Source organism: Oncorhynchus mykiss, chromosome 16 (genome assembly GCF_013265735.2).
Source record: "Oncorhynchus mykiss isolate Arlee chromosome 16, USDA_OmykA_1.1, whole genome shotgun sequence".
Classification (NCBI taxonomy): Eukaryota; Metazoa; Chordata; class Actinopteri; order Salmoniformes; family Salmonidae; genus Oncorhynchus; species Oncorhynchus mykiss.
The window spans coordinates 7,088,786-7,116,477 of NC_048580.1; the positions used below are offsets into that span (position 1 = coordinate 7,088,786).

Consider the following 27,692-nt stretch of genomic DNA (forward strand, 5'->3'; position numbering starts at 1 on the left):
ATCGGTACCCTCGCTCTGTGTAGTTCAGTTAGTAGAGCATGGTGCTTGCAATGCTAGAGTAGTGGGTTTGATTCCCGGGACCACTCAAACATAAACAATGTATGTATGCGTTACTGTAAGCCACTTTAGAAAGAAGCGTCTACTAAATGGCATATACACGGAACTAAAATGTAAACGCAACATGTAAAGTGTTGGTCCCATGTTTCATAAGCTGAAATAAAAGATCCTAGACATTTTCAATACGAACAAAAAGCTTATTTCTCTAGAATTTCTCACAAATGTGTTTATATCCCTCTTAGTGAGCATTTATGCCTTGCCAAGATAATCCATTCACATGACAGGTGTGGCATATTAAGAAGCTGATTAAACAGCGTGATCATTTCACAGGCTGCTCTAATATTTGCAGTTTTGGCACACAACACAGTGCCACAACACCAGATACTGACTGGTTTTCTGATTCACGCTACCCTACCCTTTTTTTTAAAGGTATCAGTGACCAACAGATGTATATCTGTATTCCCAGTCATGTGAAATCCATTGATTTGGGCCTAATTTATTTATTTGAATGGATTGATTTCCTAATGTGAACTGTAACTCAGTAAACTCTTTGAAATTGGTGCATGTCGCGTTTCTATTTTTTCTTTCCAGTGTATTATTGTTTTCCTCGCTCTGGTGATTAATCCACTGTTGAAATGCTTGATTTTTCTGTGCATTTCGTGACATGAGATAATTCGCACAATAGGGATAGTTTTTTTAGTGTGGGGAAAGTGAGGATGGCACCTTCATCCTGAAGAGGCAACATCCTGCTCTGATTGCATCACATTTCCATGGTAACACACCAACACAGACATCCATATGGCAGGTTGTCAACAGTGAATGCCTTTTGTAACTAGATAATGTAGATCCGCAGTGTAGCTGTAGGCCTATTGTGTCAGTAGATGGCTACAAACTGCGGGCTAATTTCACTGAAAAGACCAGAGAGAGAGAGAGAGAGAGACAGAAAGCAGTTCTCTGAGATGAACCGTGCGTTGGTCTGCCAGATGGCCACAAATGGGCTCTAGTTCTACCACCACAACGATGCAGTTACTGTTTTAAAGATGGATTTAACTAAAAATGACAGTTATCAACAAAAACACATTACCTCTAGCTAAATAAATGTTTTATGGTTGACGACTCTAATTGTGTTTGCATGACAACTAAACTCAATACTGGTTCTCAAGCCTACTGAGACCCGTTTTATGGTGTGTAATTTTCAATTGAATATATTTGGGTAAAAAAAAACATATACAGTAGGATGTACATTGTATTCCCAGAGGATTTTACTGGAAAGTATTCCTTAAAACACGTCTTTCCAAAGTAGTCCTCGATCTATGGTTAAAAATAAATAAAACATCTAATGATTGACAGACAAGACAAGATAACAAACAACCACATTATAATTCAAATTGTCTTACCAAAAAAAGTGCCACTATATATCTGCTGAATCTGATTAATGATAGAGACGTCCCATACACAGACACAATGCTCTCAGCCTTCTGGGTTTCTGAGTGTGATTTATTGGGGATAACACTATTTACAGGGAGGAAAATCACAATGTGTCTTATCAGTGTCCCCAGGCAGTCTGCAGATCGCCTTACAAACCCCATTCATCACACCTGAATGCTGAATACCAATAGAGCGCCTGGCACTTCGATAAATGTACCTCCCTTTTCCTGAAACACATTTTAGGCAGAAACAGAAGAGGAGATTCAGTAAAACGTTGAGTTAAGGTACAATGGGGAATTTGAACAAAGTGCTCAATTGAATGAAGATAAGTTGCTATTTATGGCGTTAGTCTCTATAATGTAGATCAGGTGCTAAGGGTAGGTAACAACACATCCGCCACACTGATCCTCACCTAGGGGGCCCCTCAGGGGTGTGTGCTCAGCCCCCTCCTGTACTCCCTGTTCACTCATTACTGCAAGGCCAGGCACGACTCCAACACAATCATTAAGTTTGCCAATGACACAACAGTGGCATGCCTGATCACCGACATTGATGAGCCTATAGGGAGGAGGTCAGAGACCTGGCCGTGTGGTGCAAAGACAACAACCTCTCCAAATAAAATGTATTTGTCACATACACATGGTTAGCAGATGTTAATGCGAGTGTAGCGAAATGCTTGTGCTTCTAGTTCCGACAATGCAGTAATAACCAACGAGTAATCTAACCTAACAATTTCACAACAACTACCTTATACACACAAGTGTAAAGGGATATAGAATATGTACATAAAGATATATGAATGAGTGATGGTACAGAACGGCATAGGCAAGATGCAGTAGATGGCATCGAGTACTGTATATACATATGAGATGAGTAATGTAGGGTATGTAAACAAAGTGGCATAGTTTAAAGTGGCTAGTGATACATGTATTACATAAAGATGCAGTAGATTCTATAGAGTACAGTATATACATATACATATGAGATGAGTAATGTAGGGTATGTAAACATTATATTAAGTAGCATTGTTTAAAGTGGCTAGTGATATATTTTACATCAATTTCCATCAATTCCCGTTATTAAAGTGGCTGGAGTTGAGTCATTGTGTTGGCAGCAGCCACTCAATGTTAGTGGTGGCTGTTTAACAGTCTGATGGCCTTGAGATAGAAGCTGTTTTTCAGTTTCTCGGTCCCTGCTTTGATGCACCTGTATTGACCTCGCCTTCTGGATGATAGCGGGGTGAACAGGCAGTGGCTCGGGTGGTCCTTGATGATCTTTATGGCCTTCCTGTGACATCTGGTGGTGTAGGTGTCCTGGAGGCCAGGTAGTTTGCCCCCGGTGATGCGTTGTGCAGACCTCACTACCCTCTGGAGAGCCTTACGGTTGAGGGCGGTGCAGTTGCCGTACCAGGCGATGATACAGCCGGACAGGATGCTCTCGATATGTGGTTTCCAGTTTGCAAAGAGTCAAATAAAGTTTGTTCAGGGCCATCGACGTGTCTGCTTGGGGGGGAATATATACGGCTGTGATTATAATCGAAGAGAATTCTCTTGGTAGATAATACGGTCGACATTTGATTGTGAGGAATTCTAAGTCAGGTGAACATAAGGACTTCAGTTCCTGTACGTTGTTATGATCACACCACGTCTCGTTAATCATAAGGCATACGCCCCCGCCCCCTCAATTTGATCAAGACAAAGGAGATGTTTGTGGACTACAGGAAAAGGAGGACCGAGCACGCCCCCATTCTCATCGACGGGGCTGTAGTGGAGCAGGTTGAGAGCTTCAAATTCCTTGGCGTCCACATCACCAACAAACTAACATGGTCCAAGCACACCACGATAGTCGTGAAGAGGGCACGACAAACCTATTCCCCCTCAGGAGACTGAAAAGATTTGGCATGGGTCCTCAGATCCTCAAAAGGTTCTACAGCTGCACCATCGAGAGCGTCCTGGTTGCATCACTGCCTGGTATGGCAACTGCTCGATCCCCGACCGCAAGGCACAACAGAGGGTAGTACGTACGGCCCAGTACATCACCGGGGCCAAGCTTCCTGCTATCCAGGACCTCTATACCAGGCGGTGTCAGAGGAAGGCCCTAAAACTTGTCAAAGACTCCAACCACCCTAGTCATAGACTGTTCTCTCTGCTACCGCACGGCAAGCGGTACCGGAGCGCCAAGTCTAGCTCCTAGAGGTACATATATAGACCCACTATTGTTATTTACTGCTGTGCCAGGGAGAGAGTCCAAACCCCTCCTCTTGTTCTCTGGTGTACATAATCAGAATTATTCTTGTTGAATCACACAAAATGTTAATAATTATTTTTAATTTTATGACATGTGGTATGTAGGTTTAAGTGGAAGAATGACACCTCCTCTCCAACTCTACACGTACAGTATGTCTCCCTGGATACGTGTTGCCATGTCGACGTCACTGGTGGTTGAATCTGCATAGCTGACGTCAGACAGACTCTTAACTCTTCCCTTACCTTTACGTCGACTCCCACTGTGGAGGTTGTGGTTTGCACCTTGGGCATAATAATCACTACCCACTGGGCACATACTGTACATCAATTCAACGTCTAATCCACTTTGGTTCAACGTAATTTCATTGAAATGTGACGTGGAAACAATGTTTATTCAACCAGTGGTCAGAGTTAACAATTTGTACAAAATATAAAACTAATAGCTTGATGAGTTGTTTTTGTTGTTCCAGCTGTACGGGACTTTTCGGGCACTCAGTTGAGGTTAAGTGTGCAAAGGGATTTTTTGTTATTGCTGAGCCTCCCCTTCATTTGCCATGCTCTGCGGAGCGTAAATGGGGATACCTATTCGATTACAGACCAGTAAAAGGCTATTTATGCCCTTATATGGTGTTTTCTTAAGGTCAAACCGTAAAAAGCTCATATGGAATTCCTGATATAAGGGGAAGGGCTTAAGGTGCAGACAGGAAGGGGGAGGTGGGGTTGGACTGCACCATGGCAACAGACGTGGGGTCAAAAATGCCCTGTGATATTGCAAACTTCAATGAAATTTGGTTCACTTTTCAAGTGTGATGGTTTTCACGACACTATTGTCACCGCTCTCTTTGCAAAGGCAATAAAACCTCTTAAACCAACCCTCAAAGAAAGCCTTGGTCAACAATGGCAAGGATATCTCATCTAATGAACAGAATAATATATTTTCTCTAACGAATAGAATAATATATCTCATCTAATGAATACAATAGTATATATCCTCTAATGAATAGAAAGGGGGCTCTTGTCTTTGAGTGCTGACAAGAGAACAGGTCCATGAATGTTAAAGGAGATTTTCAGGTGTTGGCTTTTAAGTCATTAACTTCCAGACAGCCACAGCATTCATCCTGCTGTGAAGACTGGAAATGTAATTCTGCACAAGAATCGATATAATATCATTTTAATGCTTAATTGTGTCAAATAAATAAGCTCTTTGTAAATTATCTTTGAACATTTTGCTATTGCAGTCACATCCCCCTTCTGACATATTGGAGAAATAGCCTATTAGTGTGCATCGCTTAGCAAACCCACCAACACTTAGCAAACCCACCAACACTTAGCAAACCCACCAACACTTAGCAGACCCATCATCACTTAGCAAACCCACCAACACTTAGCAAACCCACCAACCCTTAGCAAACCCACCAACCCTTAGCAAACCCATCATCTCTTAGCAAACCCACCAACCCTTAGCAAACCCACCAACACTTAGCAAACCCACCAACCCTTAGCAAACCCATCATCACTTAGCAAACCCACCATCACTTAGCAAACCCACCAACACTTAGCAGACCCATCATCACTTAGCAAACCCACCAACACCTAGCAAACCCATCATCACTTAGCAAACCCACCATCACTTACCAAACCCACCAACCTTTAGCAAACCCACCAACCTTTAGCAAACCCACCATCACTTAGCAAACCCACCAACACTTAGCAGACCCATCATCACTTAGCAAACCCACCAACACCTAGCAAACCCATCATCACTTAGCAAACCCACCATCACTTACCAAACCCACCAACCTTTAGCAAACCCACCAACCTTTAGCAAACCCACCATCACTTAGCAAACCCACCATCACTTACCAAATCCTCCATCACTTCGCAAACCTACCATCACTTAGCAAACCCACCAACACTTAGCAACCCCACCATCACTTAGCAAACCCACCATCAGTTAGCAAACCCACCATCACTTACCAAATCCACCATCACTTAGCAAACCCACCATCACTTAGCAAACCTACCATCACTTACCAAACCCACCAACCCTTAGCAAACTCACCATCACTTAGCAAACCCACCATCACTTACCAAATCCACCATCACTTAGCAAACCTACCATCACTTAGCAAACCTACCATCACTTAGCAAACCCACCAATCACTTAGCAAACCCACCATCACTTAGCAAACCCACCAACACCTAGCAAACCCACCAACATTTATATTCTTATGTGGATGATGTTAAAAATATTTGTTGGTCTGATGTGATTAATGAGGAGCATCCAGATGCTGCACTTGATGAATTCATGAAATTGCTTCTTGCAATTATTGATAAACATGCACCTGTTAAAAAAAATGACTTTTAGAACTGTTAAGGCTCCATGGATTGATAAGGAATTGAAAAACTGTATGGTTGAAAGAGATGGGGCAAAGGAGTGGCTAATAAGTCTGGCTTGCACATCTGACTTACTGCAAATTGAGAAATTATGTGACTAAACTCAACAAAAGGAAGAAGAAACTGTATTATGAAGCCAAGATCAATTATATAAAGAATGATGGAAAAAAAACTTTGCAGTACTTTAAATGAAATTATGGACAGAAAGACAAATTCAACTCCCATCTTTGATCGAATCAGATGGTTCATTCGTCACAAAACCATTTGATGTTGCCAATTATTTTCATGATTATTTCATAGGCAAAGTGGGCAAACTTAGGCAGGAAATGCCCACGACAAACAATGAGCAATTACATGAATGTATAAAAAAAATCTAATAATGAAAAGAAAATGCAGTGCAAGTTTGAATTTTGTAAAGTTAGTGTGGGAGAGGTGGAAAAATGTGTGTTAACGATCAATAATGACAAACTTCCTGGTATTGACACCTTAGATGGAAAGGTACTGAGGATGGTAGCTGACTCTATAGCCACTCCTATCTGTCATATATTTAATCTGAGCCTAGAGGAAAGTCTTTGTCCTCAGGTCTGGAGGGAAGCCAAAGTCATTCTGCTACTCAAGAGTGGTAAAGCGAACTTGACTGGTTCTAACAGCAGACCTATCAGCATGCTGCCAGCTCTTAGCAAACTGTTGGAAAATATGGTGTTTGACCAAACACAATGCTATTTCTCTGTAAACAAATTAACAACAGATTTTCAGCATGCTTATTGAGAAGGGCGCTCAACATGTACTGCACTGACACAAATGACTGATGATTGGTTGAAAGAAATTGATACTAAGAAGATTGTGGGAGCTGTACTGTTAGATTTCAGTGCAGCCTTTGATATTATTGACCATAACTTGCTGTTGAAAAAACTTAAGTGCTATTGCTTTTCAACCTCTGCCATATCGTGGATTCAGAGCTATCTATCTAATAGAACTCAAAGGGTTTTCTTTAATGGATGCGTCTCTAATGTCAAACATGTAAAGTGTGGTGTACCGCAGGGCAGTTTTCTAGGCCCTCTACTCTTTTCTATTTCACCAATGACCTGCCACTGGCATTAAACAAAGCATGTGTGTCCATGTATGCTGATGATTCAACCATATACGCATCAGCAACCACAGCTAATGAAGTCACTGAAACCCTTAAAAGAGTTGCAGTCTGTTTTGGAATGGGTGGCCAGTAATAAACTGGCCTTGAACATATCTAAAACTAAGAGCATTGGATTTGGTACAAATCATTTCTTAAGTGCTAGACCTCAGCTGAATCTGGTAATGAATGGTGTGGCTGTTGAACAAGTTGAGGAGACTAAATTACTTGCCGTTACCTTAGATTGTAAACTGTCATGGTCAAAACATATAGAATGAATGGTTGTAAAGATGGGGAGAGGTCTGTCCGTCTTAAAGAGATGCTTTGCTTTTTTGACACCACACTCCAAAAAGCAAGTTCTGCAGGCTTTAGTTTTGTTTAATCTTGATTATTGTCCAGTCGTGTGGTCCAGTGGTGCAAGGAAAGACGTAGTTAAGCTGCAGCTGGCCCAGAACAGAGCGGTACATTTTGCTCTTCATTGTAATCAGAGAGCTGATATTAATACTATTGATGCCAGTTTCTCTTGGCTAAGAGTTGAGGAGAGACCGAGTGCATCACTTCTTCTTTTTAGAAGAAACATTGATGTGTTGAAAATCCCAAACTGTTTACATAGTCAACTTACACACAGCTCTGACACACTTATCCCACCAGACATGCCACCTGGGGTCTTTTCATAGACCCAAATCCAGAAAAGATTCAAGAAAGCGTACAGTATTATATAGAGCCCTTATTGCATGGAACTTCCTTCCATCTCATATTGCTCAAATAAACAGCAAACCTGGTTTCAAAAAACAGATAAAGCAACATGTCACGGTCGTCCTCCTCTTCATCTGATGAGGAGAGGCGAGAAGGATCAGAGGACCAAAACGCGGCGTGGTATGTGTTCATGGTGAATATTTAATAAAGAAAGTACTGAACACTCCATACAAAACAATAAACAAATTAGACCTGTGCTGAAACACAAGCCACTAACATAGACAATCACCCACAAACAAACAGTGCAACCCAGGCTACCTAAGTATGATTCTCAATCAGAGACAACTAATGACACCTGCCTCTGATTGAGAACCATACTAGGCCGAAACATAGAAATGCCCCAAAACATAGAAAAACAAACATAGACTGCCCACCCCAACTCACACCCTGACCATACTAAATACATACAAATCAAAGGAAATAAAGGTCAGAACGTGACACAACACCTCACGGCACAACGCCTCTCCCCTATTTGACCTAGATAGTTTGTGTGTATGCATCAATATGTAGGCTACTTGTGCGTTTTTAAAAATGTATGTAGTTCTGTCCTCGAGCTGTTCTTGTCTAATGATGTTCTGTATTATGTTTCATGTTTTGTGTTGGACCCCAGGAAGTGTAGCTGCTGCTTTTGCATCAGCTAATGGCGATCCTAATAAAATACCAAACACTTAGCAAACCCACCATCACTTAGCACACCCACCAACTCTTAGCAAACCCACAATCACCTAGCAAACCCACCAACACCTAGCAAACCCAGCAAAATGCAAACATAACAAAAGTAAGACCCATGACATAGACGGACCAGGTGAATCCAGGTAAAAGATATGATCCCTTATTGATGTCACTTGTTAAACCCACTTCAATCAGTGTAGATGAAGGGGAAGAGACAGGTTAAAGAGGTTAAATGGGGAAGACAAACCAATGAAGTGCCTTTGAACGGGGGTATGGTAGTAGGTGCCAGGTGCACCGGTTTGTTTCAAGAACTGCATCGCAGCTGGGTTTTTCACGTTCAAAAGTTTCCCGTGTTTATCGAGAATGGTCCACCACCCAAAGGACATCCAGCCAACTTGACACAACTGTGGGAAGCATTGGAGTCCACAATGGCCAGAATCCCTTTGGAACGTAGAGTCCAATGCCCTGACAAATTGAGGCTGTTCTGAGGGCAAAAGGGAGGTGTGCAACTCAATATTATAAAGGTGCTCCTAATGTTTTGTACACTCAGTGTATAGGCTACATATAAAATATTATTGAAAGAATTTCCTATCATGTTCCCACTAGCAAGAGTTTCCGATATGGCGGTGGGGTGATGTGTGTACGCTTAGATAAAATATTATAGCGGTGAACAAACCTACGCTGTTATTGGTAATGGTGTGATGTCAGCAGGTTTTTAAGGGTATGATATTTGTGCATCTGTCACTTTCTCACTCATCATTATTCACAATTCATTTATGATTAAAACTTTTTGAAAAAATTGAAACAATATGTTTACAATAAAAGGGACTCGGAAATGACACAATACATTATTTATCATCCATTTCTATTGGCCACAAAGTAATCTGAAACTCAAATCAAAACAAAATGCAGATGCAATCGGATCCAACAAGTTTATAGAGTCACATGCTTGATGTATTTGGATGTAGTTGCGTGCTTGGAATATGGGACCGAATTCTTAACTTCTGACTGAATTAAATACACTATAAGTGAATTTGTCCAAGTACTATTGACACTTTCATATGAGGAGACTAGATACATAAAGTATCTAAATAAATTCATTTCTAAACGGTAAACAGATATGCATGAAAATACTCTCAAATAAAAGTTGACATTCTGTACTGTGGCCTCATATAAAACATTTGATCTCAAATCCAAAATGCAGGAGTATAGAGCTAAATGAAAAGTTTTAGCACTGTCCAAATAAATACGTAGGGGAGTATATACAGTACCAGTCAAAAGTTTGGACACACCTATTCATTCCAGGGTTTTTCTTTATTTTTACTATTTTCTACATTGTAGAATAATAGTGAAGACATCAAAACTTTGAAATAACACATATGGAATCATGTAGGTCATTGTCCTGTTGAAAACCAAATGATAGTCCCACTAAGCACAAACCAGATGGGATGGCGTATCGCTGCAGAATGCTGTGGTAGCATTGCTGGTTAAGTATGCCTTGAATTCTAAATAAATCACTGACAGTGTCACCAGCAAAGCACCCCAACACCATCACACCTCCTCCTCCATGCTTCACGGTGGGAACCACACATGCAGAGGTAATCCATTCACCTACTCTGTGTCTCACAAAGACACGGCAGTTGGAACCAAAAATCTCAAATTTGGACTCATCAGACCAAAGGACAGATTTCCACCGGTCTATTGTCCATTGCTCATGTTTCTTGGCCCAAGCAAGTCTCTTCTTCATATTGGTGTAGTAGTGGTTGATGTTGAGATGTGTCTGTTACTTGAACTCTGTGAAGCATTTATTTGAGCTGCAATCTGAGGTGAAGTTAATTGCTGATATCCGAGGCTGGAAACTCTAATGAACTTATCCTCTGCAGCAGAGGTAACTCTGGGGCTTCCTTTCCTGTGGCGGTTCTCATGAGAGCCAGTTTCATCATAATGCTTGATGGTTTTTGCGACTGCACTTGAAGAAACTTTTTCCGGATTGACTGACCTTCATGTCTTAAAGTAATGATGGACTGTCGTTTCTCTTTGCTTATTTGAGCTGTTCCTGCCACAATATGCACTTGGTCTTTTACCAAATAGGGCTATCTTCTGTATACCACCCCCTACCCTGTCACAACACAACTGATTGGCTCAAACGCATTAAGAAGGAAATAAATTCCACAAATGAACTTTTAACAAGGCACACCTGTTAATTGAAATGCATTCCAGGTGACTAGTTCATGAAGCTGGTTGAGAGAATGCAAAAAGTGTGCAACGCTGTTATCAAGGCAAGGGTGGCAACATTGAAGAATCTGAAATGTAAAATATATTTTGATTTGTTTATTTGTTTCATTGTTCTGACACCATTGTTCCAAACACCAAGTAAACTAAAACATTTTGGTTTGAAGTGTTGAAGTGTTGTCAAGCTTGACATTAATAAAAAAAACAAATCTGTGTTAGTCATCAACATGGTGCTAATTAAGTTAATAGTTTGCCACACAGCTTGACATAGTGCTGCTTCAATCATTTTTACATGGTCCTACTCTAAACTAATGTCCGTCTGGATATAAAACATTCTGATATTGTTAGCCAGTTCCACAGAATCCGAATGTCTCACCTCTTCGCATGGAGTTTGATTCATTATTTATTGTAGCAGTTTACTGTGTGCTAAAAGCACCATTAGAAAATTGGAAAACAATTTCATAACTCTTCCAGAAAAAAAATGAGATCCACCGTGGTTTTTCCATAACCTCTGAATGGATGCCTGATTGAATTACATTTAACTGAATATTCACTTTTGATTTGTGTTGGAGAGTTTCCACCTAGTATACACTGTATGTACAGAAGACTGCCCCAGGTCTTCCCTATACAACACTCTCCTCATCAGACAACCTGAGTAATGAAAGGGAGGAAATAACTTTTATTGATTGCCTTATTGATTGTCTTGTTGATTGTCTTATTGTCTTATTGGTTGTATTATTGATTGTCTTATTGATTGTCGTATTGTCTTATTGAGTGTCTTATTGATTGTCGTATTGATTGTCTTATTGTCTTATTGATTGCCTTATTGATTGTCTTATTGTCTTATTGAGTGTCTTATTGATTGTCATATTGATTGTCTTATTGTCTTATTGTCTTATTGATTGCCTTATTGATTGTCTTGTTGGTTATCTTATTGTCTTATTGGTTGTATTATTGATTGTCTTATTGATTGTCTTATTGATTGTCGTATTGTCTTATTGAGTGTCTTATTGATTGTCGTATTGATTGTCTTATTGTCTTATTGATTGCCTTATTGATTGTCTTATTGTCTTATTGATTGTCTTATTGATTGTCTTATTGATTGTCTTATTGTCTTATTGGTTGTCTTATTGATTGTCGTATTGTCTCTGTCTTATTTATTATCTTAGTCTTGTTTATTGTCTTATTTATTTATTGTCTATGTCTTATTGTCTTATTTATCTTATTTATTATCTTAGTCTTATTTATTATCTTATTTATTATCTTATTTATTATCTTATTTATTGTCTATGTCTTATTGTCTTATTTATTATCTTAGTCTTGTTTATTGTCTTATTTATTTATTGTCTATGTCTTATTGTCTTATTTATCTTATTTATTATCTTAGTCTTATTTATTATCTTATTTATTATCTTATTTATTATCTTATTTATTATCTTATTTATTATCTTATTTATTGTCTATGTCTTATTGTCTTATTTATTGTCGTATCCCTGTCAAGTTTTTAAATGTATGTTCTGTTTGTATATGTACTTTTTTAGACTGTCAAATCAAATACAATCAATCAAAATTTGAGAAAACAACAGACCTGGGTTCAAATACTATTTAAGATATTTCAAATACTTTGAAAGACATTGACACGTGTGTATGTATACACGGAGTATACCAAACATTAGGAACACCTTTATAATATTGAGTTGCCCCCCCCCCCCCCCCCCCCCCCCCCCCCTTCTGCCCTCAGAACAGCCTCAATCCATTGGGACATGGACTCTACAATGTGTTGATAGCGTTCTACAGGGATGCTGGCCCATCTTGACTCCAATGCTTCCCACAGTTGTGTCAAGTTGGCTGGATGTCCCTTGGGTGGTGGATCATTCTTGATACACACGGGAAGCTGTTGAGCGTGAAAAACCCAGCAGCTTTGTAGTTCTTGACACAAACCGGTGAGCCTGGCACCTACTACCATACCCAGTTCAAAGGCACTAAAATATGTTTTCTTGCCCATTCACCCTCTGATTGGCACACATACACAATCCATATCTCAATTGTCTCAAAGCTTAAAAATATATTTTTTACCTGTCTCCTCCCCTTCATCTACACTGATTGAAGTGGATTTAACAAGTTACATTAATAAGGGAGCTAGCTTTCACCTGGTTCTCCTGGTCAGTCTGTGTCATGGAAAGAGCAGGCATTCTTAATGTTTTGTACACTCAGTCTGTGTGTCATGGAAAGAGCAGGCGTTCTTAATGTTTTGTACACTCAGTCTGTGTGTCATGGAAAGAGCAGGCGTTCTTAATGTTTTGTACACTCAGTCTGTGTGTCATGGAAAGAGCAGGCGTTCTTAATGTTTTGGACACTCAGTCTGTGTGTCATGGAAAGAGCAGGCGTTCTTAATGTTTTGTCCACTCAGTGTACATGAAATGTTTTTGAACGCGTCTGACAGTATCCCCCAGTCTGGTCCTCTAATGCAGGGAGGATCCTACTTTTGTATCTTCAAATCTGTTGTATTAATTTTATTCTGTCCTAGCAGAAGAGTCCCCTACTTTAAGCTTAGCAGATAGATAAACCCGGAACAGCTACTGTTGTGTTGAAGGATCATTTATTGCCACCACTTTGTAGGTACAGTACTAGTGACTGAAATGAGTAAAACTGAAATATAGACAGAAAAGAGCAATGAGTATGACTTATTGTAATGCTAGCTGAATACTAGGTTTCATTCTCAATAATAACACAACATGTATTTGTATACACGTTCATAAACACAGAAATATGCAGCATTATGCATTAAATCGGATGTATATAATTCCCTTATACATGACAAGATCAAATGCACGGATCAGATATCCATATGGTTATCAAGAAGATTCATAAATCTCATTAAAATTATAATCTGTACAAAAATATCATCATGTAATGCCAAATATGTTAATATATGTTAATATGTTATGATTAATTTGACTTACAGACAATACTTCTACAAAATTATAGCAAGAATTGATGGAGTTTGATAACGTCTGAAGCTCCACTGTGTGAATTTCATCATTTTGGAATGTGACAATTATTCGACAGGATTTAGCACATTAAACGAACAACACACATCAACACAGGACAGTGGCCCCCAAGTGGTCAATAATGGAATTACAAGACAGCCTAATAGAACTCGAACCCAACTACAGGAGCCAGAACACTCCCCACCTGGTATCTGTAAGGATGCCACCATTAAGACTATGCAGGTTAGAACTGCAATGTTACTTATCAGTCCCAGGAGAGAGGAGTAAGATTGTCTCTGAGAATGGACACAGGAAGGTCTTGTGTGACCCCTCTCTTGCTGTCTTGACTTTGACCTTTCTCACCTTTCCATCTCTGCCGGAAAAGGTCTTTGTGACGATGCCCATGGGCCAGTCGTTTTTTTTTTATTTGGCTGTCTTTCAGCACCACAATGTCTCCTGGCTGAAGGTTGAGCTTCTCATTTTGCCACTTTCGACAACTCTACATGGAAGGAAGGTATTATTTCTTCCAACGGTGCCAGAAGGTGTCGGCAAGGCTACGTAAATGCCTCCATTGACGGCTCCATTCTTTGATCTTCTCTTCTGGGAGAGGAGTGTCCCAATCGCAGAGCTCCATTGCAAGCTCTTCCTTAAATGCTTCAATGCAGGAGCGTAAAATCCAAGTGGATCGAACAGGCTGTTGATCGTTGACAAGACTCAGAACTTTGAGGCTGAGGGGTATGGCTGAAGCTCTCCTTGACATGGAAGATGCTGAGACATGGACTCATGAGGCTGGGGTGTCCAATCTCAAGAATGTTTGTCTTGAAGGCATTGACTGGTAAAGGCTTGTGTGCCCGTCCGAGACAGACATCTCCCACTATCACCCAGCCGAGGGTTATAGCGCTGTGCGAAGGGGGAGTGCAGGGGACCGTTGCTCTGCTCTAGCACCTTGTGGACCTGGATGATGTCTCTCCCTAGTAGTAGCAGGATCTCAACCTGAGGTTCCAGGGAAGGTATCTTGGTGTCTAAGAACTTTAGGAGAGGGTGATACCTTGCAGCATCTGGTGTAGGGATTTCTGCCCTATTGTTTGGGAAGCTCATTGCACACGATGAGTGTGGGAAGAGGCAAAAAAGGCCTCTCCATCAGCTGATTCCACAATGAAGCCTCTCGCTCTCCGGTACATGGTCTCAGACACCTGCAGACATTTGAATGATGTAAGGTGAGGTGTCGTCGGCTACGTTGAACATCTTGAAGAAGACTGATCTGGCTAAGGACTTTTATTACTTTGGTTGTCCAGAATGGCATACATTTTTATCTTCTTCTTAGGCTGACCCTCTGGGTAGACATTAACAAGACAGATCTCGGAGCAAGATTTTCCCTGAGCATTGTCCCCACAGACCTCAGTGCAGTGGTGGAAGTGCCAACTGGAGAGGATGGAGACTCGTCTTCCTCCCTGCCATGCTGTGTGTGGAGGAGCTTCTTTCTGAGACCAAGAGGCAGGACCCACGTGAAGAGCTGCAATGTGTCTGTCGTGTCCACACTCTGAGCACTGGAAGACAGCTTTACAGGTCTTCATCTGGTGTGCGGTTGAGGAGACACACACAGAAAGCATACAGAGTTCTCTTTAAGGAAAGTTTTCCTCTCTTCAAGGAGTTTTTCCCTTAATCTTCTACACTTTGCGTGTGACTTTTTGTGTATAGAGCACTGTTTCATCTTTCTGGATGGCAATGTCTACTTCCGTCTTGTACACTGTGATTGGGGCTATTGCCATTCTCATTGGGATGAGAGAGATAAGGAGGATGGCTGGGTGGTTCTGGGATGAGGGAGATAAGGAGAACTGGGTGAGTTTGGGATGAGAGAGATAAGGAGGATGGCTGGGTGGTTCTGGGATGAGAGCGATAAGGAGAACTGGGTGAGTTTGGGATGAGAGAGATAAGGAGGATGGCTGGGTGGTTCTGGGATGAGAGCGATAAGGAGAACTGGGTGAGTTTGGGATGAGAGAGATAAGGAGGATGGCTGGGTGGTTCTGGGATGAGAGCGATAAGGAGAACTGGGTGAGTTTGGGATGAGAGAGATAAGGAGGATGGCTGGGTGGTTCTGGGATGAGGGAGATAAGGAGAGCTTGGTGAGTTTGTGATGAGAGAGATACGAAGAGCTGGGTGAGCTTGGGATGAGAGAGATAAGGAGGATGGCTGGGTGGTTCTGGGATGAGAGAGATAAGGAGAGCTGGGTGGATTTGAGATGAGAGAGATAAGGAGGATGGCTGGGTGGTTCTGGGATGAGAGAGATAAGGAGAGCTGGGTGGATTTGGGATGAGAGAGATAAGGAGAGCTGGGTGAGCTTGGGATGAGAGAGATAAGGAGGATGGCTGGGTGGTTCTGGGATGAGAGAGATAAGGAGAGCTGGGTGGATTTGGTACGAGAGAGATAAGGAGAGTTGGGCTTTAGATAAGGAAGACCGTAAGCTGTGACAGGTATTGATATAAGGCCTCTGCGTCCATACAAAATAGGCCAGGGGTATTCAAATCTTACCTAAAACAGGTTTCCCCTAAATTAAATGTCCATTAATTATAATCCACATAATAATTCACATTTACTGTTGATGCAGGATTATTTTACTGCTGTAAAATTAAAATCCTTCATCTGTACACTGTTTAATTAAATAATAAGGCATGTATGCTAAATGAATGAGCCAAAGACAGCCCTTCACCAGACAGCAGATTGGAGAAGGTAGTGTGGCCAGCCAAAAGAAACCTGGTGAAGACCCATGGAGAAGGAAATGAAAAAGGCAGAAAATCGGCAGCAGTGCTGCTCTCTCGTGAAAGCATTCGGTTCCACGTAGGAACGAAGAGGACCAAGTAAGTAACTAGATACTAAAGGAATAAACATTTTCTAAGTAAATTATCATTGAATTTATGAAGAACAGAATTCATGAATAACAGGACACAAACTATTTTTTGATTAAGATGTGTGTGTTGATGCTTGTTTAATTAAGAAGGGTGTATTGATAGGCCATGATGCTTGTTTAATTAAGAAGGTTGAATTGATAGGCCATGATGCTTGTTTAATTAAGAAGGGTGTATTGACAGGCCATGTGTAATGGGGTGCGTGTTTGTGGCAGGGACGTTAGGCACAGGAGAACGAAATTGGTATAAACGTAGTTATTTAATAAATGCTTACAAACTCAGAAAACCAACACAAAATAAAGAAAGTGGGTAAAAACCCGTCGCACACCATAACATACTTGGCACCAATGTGTGTGTGTGTGTGTGTGTGTGTGCGTGCGTGTGTGCGTGCGTGCGTGCGTGTGTGCGTGTGTTGTGTGTGTTGTGTGTGTGTGTGTGTGTGTGTGTGTTGTGTGTGTGTGTATGTGTGTGTGTGTTGTATGTGTGTGCGTGTGCGTGCGTGCGTGCGTGTGTGTGTGTGTGTGTTGGGAGCTGTGGGGACTGGTCAGGGAGGATGGAGATAGATATGAAATGTATTTAATTCTGATAGAGACTTAAGGAACGCTACAAACAGGAAAGACCCTACTGCTACAGTTACAATAAACTTTTGAGGACAGACAATTTATAATGTCCGTTTTTATATAGAGCTAACTGGGATAACGTGTTTTCCCATAATGTGTTGATTTCTATTACAACCAATCCTCTATGGCCCATAGTGTTTCTTATGGGGTTTTTTTCTCCAACTTTTGCCAAGTGAGTGACTGGCTAAAAATGTTGGATCTAGATCAGGAACAGGAAGTCAGTCCCCTTTCCTCCTTCAGATGTCTTGACTTTGACTCATAATCAGACATGAAGATGCCTTTGTGACGTATGATGATTCAGCGGTGTTAATAAGTGCGTATGACTGCCTACACCCACCCCTACGCTTTCCTGTACTTTTCATGTAACATATGACTGAGAGAATACTGACACTTTAGTCAAGAAAACACAAATTATGACAACTGTAAATATTTAATAAATGATTATGTAAAAAAAAAAGATTCGTAATGCTATGTAAATTAAACAATGTTATCGCCGTTCTATAAAAACGATTAATGGTCAACAGATTAGATTTACACTTTGAATCTTTATACCATTATTATCAAAACCATGCAAATTCTGTCTGTTTAATCTTTTAATATATATATATATTTTTTAAAAGTACATTAATGACATGTCAATCACTTTTATATGCTGCCATTCAACAAACATACGTTGAACACACATCAACAGAGATTGAAAAAAAGGTCTTTATACACTTGAATGGGCAGCATCCCAGTAAGTAGCATATCAGGTGTAGGTTGTTTTGTCCATTGGTTATGACCCATCTCCCAACACATCACAATGAAACATTTGCAAATAGAGTTATTAATTATCTGTAATTAAAAAGACAATTAAGAGTTATTAATGAACTGTAATTAAAAAGACAATTAAGAGTTATTAATTAACTGTAATTAAAAAGACAATTAGAGTTATTAATTAACTGTAATTAAAAAGACAATTAAGAGTTATTAATTAACTGTAATTAAAAAGACAACTAAGAGTTATTAATTAACTGTAATTAAAAAGACAATTAAGAGTTATTAATTATCTGTAATTAAAAAGACATCTGAAGGTCAAATGCATAAACATGGTACAACATCAACACACCATAGTTGAATTTTTCACCGAGCCACCAAATTGTTGCAGTGACATTCAGAAAATGTTCATTTCCAACTCTTGAAGGGGGAAATTTGCAGTTTTGACATCAACAAAGCTCACCCCGCCACTTTCTAATAAACAGCTGAGGGAATGGGTTTGGAGAAAATGTAACCACTCTCAAATTCGTAGACAGAGCTATGGATGCAAGGACTGACCATCCATTATGTCAACATTTGTTTTAAACTGTGTTTTGGGACTAAATAGGGTTTGTTTACATTTACTTTGTGGACAAAAATTGGACCAAAAAAACATTATATTTCTGGTTCTCATGGTGTGTGACAGTTGAACTAAGCTCATGATGGATTTCTAAGTTATATATTTCAAGAATCAATGTTGTATATCTGTAATTTAAGTACAAAAATGGATGTAGCAACTGCTGATTGCCCTTTTAATCAACACCTAACCATCATTCATCGTTCTGAGGGGTCATGTTTGGGCAACCATAGCACAACAAGCATAACCATAGAACAAACCTTCAGACGAGCTTCTCTGCCATCCGACTCTCCTTCCGTGGCCTCCATATCCATCTGCTCTTAAATACAAGTCAAACTAAATGGTTTGGACACTGTGTTAACTAACCTCCAGATGAGCTTCAATGCCATACAACTCTCCTTCCGTGGCCTCCATCTGCTCTTAAATGCAAGTCAAACTAAATGCATGCTCTTCAACCGATCGCTGCCCACACCTGCCCGCCCGTCCAGCATCACTACTCTGAACGGTTATGACTTAGAATATGTGGACAACTACAAATACCTGGGTGTCTGGTTAGACTGTAAACTCCAGACTCACATTAAGGATCTCCAATCCAAAATTAAAGCTAGAATCGGCTTCCTATTTCGCAACAAAGCATCCTTCACTCATGCTGCCAAACATACCCTCGTAAAACTGACCATCCTACCGATCCTTGACTTTGGCGATGTCATTTATAAAATAGCCTCCAACACTCTACTCAGAAAATTGGATGCAGTCTATCATAGTGCCATCTGTTTTGTCATCAAAGCCTCATATACTACCCACCACTGCGACCTGTACGCTCTCGTTGGCTGGCCCTCGCTTCATATTCAAACCCACTGGCTCCAGGTCATCTATAAGTCTTTGCTAAGTAAAGCCCCGCCTTGTCTCAGCTCTCTGGTCACCATAGCAGCACCCACCCGTAGCACGTGCTCCAGCAGGTATATTTCACTGGTCACCCCCAAAGCCAATTCCTCCTTTGGCCGCCTCTCCTTCCAGTTTTCTGCTGCCAAAGACTGGAACGAACTGCAAAAATCACTGAAGCTGGAGACTCATATCTCCCTCACTAGCTTTAAGCACCAGCTGTCAGAGCAGCTCACAGATCAATGCACCTGTACATAGCCCATCTATAAATAGCCCATCCAAGTACCTCATCCCCATACTGTTATTTATTTTATTTATTTTGCTCCTTTGCAGTATCTCTACTTGCACGTGCATCTTCTGCACATCTACCACTCCAGTGTTTAATTGCTAAATTGTAATTATTTCACCACTATGGTCTATTTATTGCCTTACTTCCCTTATCCTACCTCATTTGCACATACTGTATATACACTAATCTACTGTATTATTGATTGTATGTTTGTTTATTCCATGTGTGACTCTGTGTTGTTGTTTGTGACGCACTGCTTTGCTTTATCTTGGCCAGGTCGCTGTTGTAAATGAGAACTTGTTCTCAACTAGCCTACCTGGTTAAATAAAGGTGTTCTCAACTAGCCTACCTGGTTAAATAAAGGTGTTCTCAACTGGCCTACCTGGTTAAATAAAGGTGTTCTCAACTGGCCTACCTGGTTAAATAAAGGTGTTCTCAACTGGCCTACCTGGTTAAATAAAGGTGTTCTCAACTGGCCTACCTGGTTAAATAAAGGTGAGAAAAAAAAACAGGAAAATGCAACACCCCATAGTTGATTGTTGACAGAGCCACACCATTGTTGCAGTGACATTCTGTACAGAAAATGTTTTGTTCCATGCAACAGCTAACCATAATTGATTGCCGTGAGACGTCATCACAAGTAGCACAACTGGGAAAAGCCCAGGGGAAGAAACCATAAAGGCACGGACACAAAGCCAGTGACCATGGACTCACATTCAGATGGAAGGATTGCTTCATATTTGTTTCATAATCAGACCTCTCCAATACCGTACCAGGGCTCTCCAACAAAGATCCTGGAGAGCTGTGGGTTTTTAACTCCAACCCCAGTTGTAACTAACCTGATTCAGCTTTTTAACCAGCTAATTATTACAATCAGGTGGCTAGATTACGGTTGGAGCGAAAACCTACAGGAGGGTTACCCTCCAGTAACAGGGTTGGAGTTAAAACCTACAGGAGGGTTACCCTCCAGGAACAAGGTTGGAGTTAAAACCTACAGGAGGGTGTCTCTCCAGGAACAGGGTTGGAGTTAAAACCTACAGGAGGGTGTCTCTCCAGGAACAGGGTTGGAGTTCAAACCTACAGGAGGGTGACTCTCCAGGAACAGGGCTGGAGTTAAAACCTACAGGAGGGTATCTCTCCAGGACCAGGGTTAGAGTTGAAACCTACAGGAGGGTGTCTCTCCAGGAACAGGGTTGGAGTTAAAACCTACAGGAGGGTAGCTCTCCAGGAACAGGGTTGGAGTTAAAACCTACAGGAGGGTGACTCTCCAGGAACAGGGTTGGAGTTAAAACCTACAGGAGGGTGACTCTCCAGGAACAGGGTTGGAGTTAAAACCTACAGGAGGGTAGCTCTCCAGGAACAGGGTTGGAGCGAAAACCTACAGGAGGGTGTCTCTCCAGGAACAGGGTTGGAGTTCAAACCTACAGGAGGGTGACTCTCCAGGAACAGGGCTGGAGTTAAAACCTACAGGAGGGTAGCTCTCCAGGAACAGGGTTGGAGCGAAAACCTACAGGAGGGTGTCTCTCCAGGAACAGGGTTGGAGTTCAAACCTACAGGAGGGTGACTCTCCAGGAACAGGGCTGGAGTTAAAACCTACAGGAGGGTATCTCTCCAGGACCAGGGTTGGAGTTGAAACCTACAGGAGGGTTTCTCTCCAGGAACAGGGCTGGAGTTAAAACCTAAAGGAGGGTAGCTCTCCAGGAACAGGGTAGAGTTAAAACCTACAGGAGGGTGATTCTCCAGGAACAGGGTTGGAGTTAAAACCTACAGGAGGATGACTCTCCAGGCGGGACTAGGTGTGTGAGGAAGAATCAGGCGCTGAGAGCAGAGAGTTCCACAGGAAGAGGTGCACTTTACTATGGCACAAAGAGCAATGCTCACAACACAGGGACCAACCCACAACACAGGGACCAACCCACAACACAGGGACCAACCCACAACACAGGGACCAACCCACAACACAGGGTACCAACCCACAACACAGGGTACCAACCCACAACACAGGGTACCAACCCACAACACAGGGACCAACCCACAACACAGGGACCAACCCACAACACAGGGACCAACCCACAACACAGGGTACCAACCCACAACACAGGAACCAACCCACAACACAGGGACCAACCCATAACACAGGGTACCAACCCACAACACAGGGACCAACCCACAGCACAGGGACCAACCCACAACACAGGGACCAACCCACAACACAGGGACCAACCCACAACACAGGGACCAACCCACAACACAGGGACCAACCCACAACACAGGGACCAACCCACAACACAGGGACCAACCCACAACACAGGGACCAACCCACAACACAGGGTACCAACCCACAACACAGGGACCAACCCACAACACAGGGACCAACCCACAACACAGGGACCAACCCACAACACAGGGTACCAACCCACAACACAGGGTACCAACCCACAACACAGGGTACCAACCCACAACACAGGGACCAACCCACAACACAGGGACCAACCCACAACACAGGGTACCAACCCACAACACAGGGTACCAACCCACAACACAGGGTACCAACCCACAACACAGGGTACCAACACACAACACAGGGTACCAGGTCCAGAACACGAACACACCTAAATAACACAAGAGTAATCCCGCACAAAACAAGGGCGGGTATACGCACTTTAAATAAGGAAGCCCATCAAGCACACACAAATAGACACAGGTGCAACTAATAAGACAAAACAAACAGAAAACGAAAAAGGGATCGGGGGTGGCTAGTAGGCCGGTGACGACCACCGACGAGCACCGCCCGAAACAGGCAGGGGAGCCAACTTCTAGTAGGCCGGTGACGACGACCGACGAGCACCGCCCGAAACAGGCAGGGGAGCCAACTTCTAGTAGGCTGGTGACGACCACCGACGAGCACCGCCCGAAACAGGCAGGGGAGCCAACTTCTAGTAGGCCGGTGACGACCACCGACGAGCACCGCCCGAAACAGGCAGGGGAGCCAACTTCGGCGGAAGTCGTGACAGAGCCCTGTTTTAGACTGTCTGGACATGCAAGATCTTGAGTAGAGGACCAGGCAAGCAGATACCATTGACCCAAGACTTTCTCAGTGTGGCAACTCCCACAAAACCACAGCAATAACACAATTTAGATGGCAACTCCCACAATACCACAACAATAACACCATTTAGATGGCAACTACCACAAAACCACAACAATAACACCATTTAGATGGCAACTCCCACAAAACCACAGCAATAACACCATTTAGATGGCAACTACCACAATACCACAACAATAACACCATTTAGATGGCAACTCCCACAATACCACAACAATAACACCATTTAGATGGCAACTCCCACAATACCACAACAATAACACCATTTAGATAGCAGCTGCCACAAAACCACAACAATAACACCATGGTCACATTTAGATAACAGAGTGAGTCTTTTCAACCAGTTTGAGGGCCTGGTGCATCCCGACGGCGGACAGCTTGCGGTTGATGTTGCGATAACGACAACGCAGCAGGTTGCGGTAGGTGGTCCTCAGGTCCCTGTTGAAGAAGGCGTAGATGAAAGGGTTGAGGAGGGAGTTGGCATAGCCCAGCCACAACAGGGTCCTCTCCACCCACAAGGGCACACAGCTAGGGCAGTCCGCCCTGCAGATGAAGGGTCTGGCCGTGGACAGTAAGAAGAAAGGCATCCAGCAGACACTGAAGGACCCTACCACGATCCCCAGGGTGGCTGCTGCCTTCTGCTCCCGCTTGAAGATGGACATGTTCCTCCGGTTGCTCCTCACGAGCCGGGAGAATCGCGTGCACTCCTCCACCTCCCTGTGGAGCCTCAGAGCGGCCGACACACAGTCCACGCTGTCCTCTTCCTCCTCCTGTTCCTCCATGACTTCCTCCTCTTCCCCCCGCGCCGCCTCCTCCCCGACCCGCGGGAAGCCCGTGATGGTGTGCTTGGCGGCGCTGAGCTTGGCGGCGCGGTAGATGCGGTAGTACATAATGAGCATGACGGATACGGGGATGTAGAACGCCACTGAGGTGGAGTAGATGGTGTAACCAAAGTCCTGGCTGATCAGACACACCTTGTTGTCATTTACGTTCTGGGCCCAGCCGAAGAGGGGGGGCAGGGTGATGGAGGCGGAGAGGAGCCACACGGACAGCACCATCTTGGCCATGCAACAGCCATTCTGCCTCATAGGGTAGGTCAGAGGCTTGGTTATGCCCAGGTACCTCAGAACAAACAGCAAAAAATACATATCATTAATTAGCTAATAAACATAAACTGTTTATACATACAGAACATACTACTGTAAATACATTACATGAACAGAAAACAAACACTGGGGAGTTATTCACCCCAAATGAACTATAGCGATTATAATAAGATACTGTATAACAATGTTATTATAATGTAGCCTACTACAGCTGGGCTATACTTTTGAGAATGGAATTCTGAACTCCTTACGAGCTTGAGTTACTATTATTACAACAGGATAGGAGCAGAAGCAGGGAGACAGAGTAGAGGGAGCAGCGGGGAGACAGAGTAGAGGGAGCAGCAGAGACAGAGTAGAGGGAGCAGCAGGGACAGAGTAGAGGGAGCAGCAGGGACAGAGTAGAGGGAGCAGCAGGGAGACAGAGTAGAGGGAGCAGCAGGGAGACAGAGTAGAGGGAGCAGCAGAGACAGAGTAGAGGGAGCAGCAGAGACAGAGTAGAGGGAGCAGCAGAGAGACAGAGTAGAGGGAGAAGCAGAGACAGAGTAGAGGGAGCAGCAGAGACAGAGTAGAGGGTGCAGCAGAGACAGAGTAGAGGGAGCAGCAGGGAGACAGAGTAGAGGGAGCAGCAGAGACAGAGTAGAGGGAGCAGCAGGGACAGAATAGAAGGAGCAGCAGGGACAGAGTAGAGGGAGCAGCAGGGACAGAGTAGAGGGAGCAGCAGAGAGACAGAGTAGAGGGAGAAGCAGAGACAGAGTAGAGGGAGCAGCAGAGACAGAGTAGAGGGAGCAGCAGGGACAGAGTAGAGGGAGCAGCAGAGACAGAGTAGAGGGAGAAGCAGAGAGACAGAGTAGAGGGAGCAGCAGGGACAGAGTAGAGGGAGCAGCAGAGACAGAGTAGAGGGAGAAGCAGAGAGACAGAGTAGAGGGAGAAGCAGAGAGACAGAGTAGAGGGAACAGCAGGGACATAAAGAGCTCGATCCAGCTGCATGGGGGAAATATAGTTCTGGAGGTGAAAGTGTTACCCACTCAATATACTATGTAAATATGTATGATAGATTTTTTGAATATATATTTTTAATTTAGTTGACCAACTGGTGCACGGGAATATATGTATGGGAATATTAACACACAATTTCATCAAGTAGCCGATGTGTGCACAAAATACAAACCACCATTTTTATTTAACAAATTAAATGCAATTAACAATTAAATGCATAATTAACAATCATAACCAAACGTATTTAATAACCTTGTAAAACAACACAAACAATACACTTGTCCTTCTATGTAGGTAATAGCAGTGCTTCACCAGAGCTGGAGCTGAGTAACGGCACTTCGAATGTTCTACTGCTTGAGATCCTGTTCCTCTTATAGAATATTATCTCAAAAGTATTGCGGAGTTCCTGCACCTAAATATAAACAGTATTGGCACCAAAATGAGTACCGGTGTTGTGCCGAAAATCTTCCCCTGCCAGAACCCCCCCCCCCCCTCCCCCTCTTCATTGCTGCTACTTGCTTGCTAGTTGAGATTTCTGCTCTTCACTCCGTTGTCAGTTTAACCGACATTTCACTGATCTTAGTAGCAGAAAGCATTTTTGTCTGCAGTTTTCGGTTTGGATATTTGTTTCAATATGGCGCTCCCCCCCCCCCCCCCCCTCCAGCACCCGCCCGCACCCGGGGGCGTCCAGTCCCATAGTTGTTCTGAAATGTTTATTGCTTACCAACATTTTACTCCCTCCTCTATGTTTAATATAACACACATGCATTAATTATTAATCTCAGTTTTGTTCTATAGGAAGTATTTGACTCTAGCCACAAAATTAAGGAAATTAGAAGGGGAGTGGTGGGATTCTGTCATGGGGGAGATTTTCGGCACAACGCCGGCTCAACGTCGTCAATCACTGGGAAATAGGAGTTGGAACGGCACTTACCTGTCTATGCTAATTACGCACAGCGTCATTATGGATGCAGTGCAACACATCACGTCCATGGCAATAAAAACATTGCAGAAGACTTGGCCAAAAACCCATTGCCCCCCAATAAGGTCCGTTATACTGACAAACGGCATAACTGCCAGCGCGATTGAAAGGTCGGCAACCGCCAGAGACACGATCAGATAGTTGGACGGCTGCCGCAACTTTTTCACGAAGCACACCGAAATCACCACCAGCAAGTTCCCGCAGATAGTAAACAGCGTGAGCGTGGTGAGGATCGCTCCAATAAATACTTTCTCCACCTTGTCGTAGTTCCGAATTTGTTCCCCGCACCTGGTGCCATTCTCCATCAGCAGAGTTGAAGACTGCGAAGTGGGGGACACCGCCTCCGCCGCCTCTTGTACAATCTTCAGCAAGTGTGGAACGAGCGCCTCCGAAATCATGTTAGTTGCGTCAGGCTCTTCCGCTCTCTCTGTCGCGTAAGATCTCATGTTGCTGTGGTTGAAAGTTACATTTGTATCCACGACCATGCTGGTTGGTTTTAATCCATGAACATGCAACCCCGAAAAATGCCTACCCACAGACGTGCATGTGGGCATATGTGATGTAAATGACTAATCTGCATCGTCCGCCCAGAGCGCACATTCATAGTAACCAAGTCCAAGTCAGAAACACGCTCTATTTTATGGACATTACTCAAAACGCACGGCGGAAAAAATGTATAGAAAATATTTCTGCGGACATCTCGCACCTCTGGACGCCACCTAAAAATAACAGCTCCTGGGGGCATGTCAGCGCAATTATATCTGGGTAACAAATGACATCCGAAACACCCGGAATATTGGAGTACTAGCAAATATATTTAAAACCATTTCAAATCTATCAATGATTTATTCAAGACATTAAATAAATATGTCATTGTCTGAATAGTCAACCAATCCAATGCGGCCACGGACAATTACGCATGGAGACACGGGGAGCTGTATCCAAATACCTCATTTTATTGGCTGTAATAGAGTTTCAAAGTAGGCCAAATAAATGTGTAGGCTGCAATATGGCCACGAGAAATGCATATATAGCCTACTGTAGCAACTTATTGGAGCTGTCGTGGTTAAGCAGGTCTGGGTTCTGGGAGACCCTGGATCGAGACCCCCGGCGTTACACTGTCGCTGTTCGCATATAATCGCTACGTTGAAGTAGGATGGAGCCCGGTGAGGCCATGGTATGTACACGTCCATTTGAATTCGGATCACTTTTTGACAGCACCCGTTTTCATTTGAACCAAACCTTCCGTACACATGTGCCCATTGTAGAAGTAGTGACTTTTTGTACGGCAAAACATTCAACAGATAAATGTGTTCAAAGTTGACTTATTTTGAACACTCCACCTTTAAAAACATATACATTTCCTTATTGTATTATTTTTTTTTAAAATTTACCTTAAAACGTCAATTAGGCCTATCTAAAAAACGCGCAAACTCAGTTATTTTTTTCATATTTTTTTCATATTCGCAAATGTAGCTTAAACCCTATTTTACACCATCTGATGTTTTTCTGTCGTGCCCGACATCGGT

The 27,692-nt window shown here is 42.7% G+C and overlaps 1 protein-coding gene across 1 annotated transcript; it reads right to left on the bottom strand.

Moving 5' to 3' along the window:
- Positions 1-22,719: 22,719 nt before the first annotated feature.
- LOC110491286 (5-hydroxytryptamine receptor 7-like) lies at positions 22,720-26,561 on the bottom strand. The gene is made up of 2 exons (XM_021564635.2): positions 26,116-26,561; positions 22,720-24,201 (listed from the first exon to the last, which is right to left on the bottom strand). Exons 1-2 carry the CDS (start codon positions 26,559-26,561, stop codon positions 23,394-23,396), a joined length of 1,254 nt encoding a protein of 417 aa, XP_021420310.2. The 3' UTR covers positions 22,720-23,393.
- Between the last annotated feature and the right edge of the window lie 1,131 nt (positions 26,562-27,692).

What these genes read in the sequence shown, in the direction of transcription:
- LOC110491286 (XM_021564635.2), bottom strand. Translation starts at nt 26,561, where the DNA reads ATGATTTCGGAGGCGCTCGTTCCACACTTGCTGAAGATTGTACAAGAG. An exon ending in TGCGTAATTAGCATAGACAG is followed by an intron (nt 24,202 to 26,115) that starts GTAAGTGCCGTT and finishes GTTTGTTCTGAG; the next exon opens with GTACCTGGGCATAACCAAGC.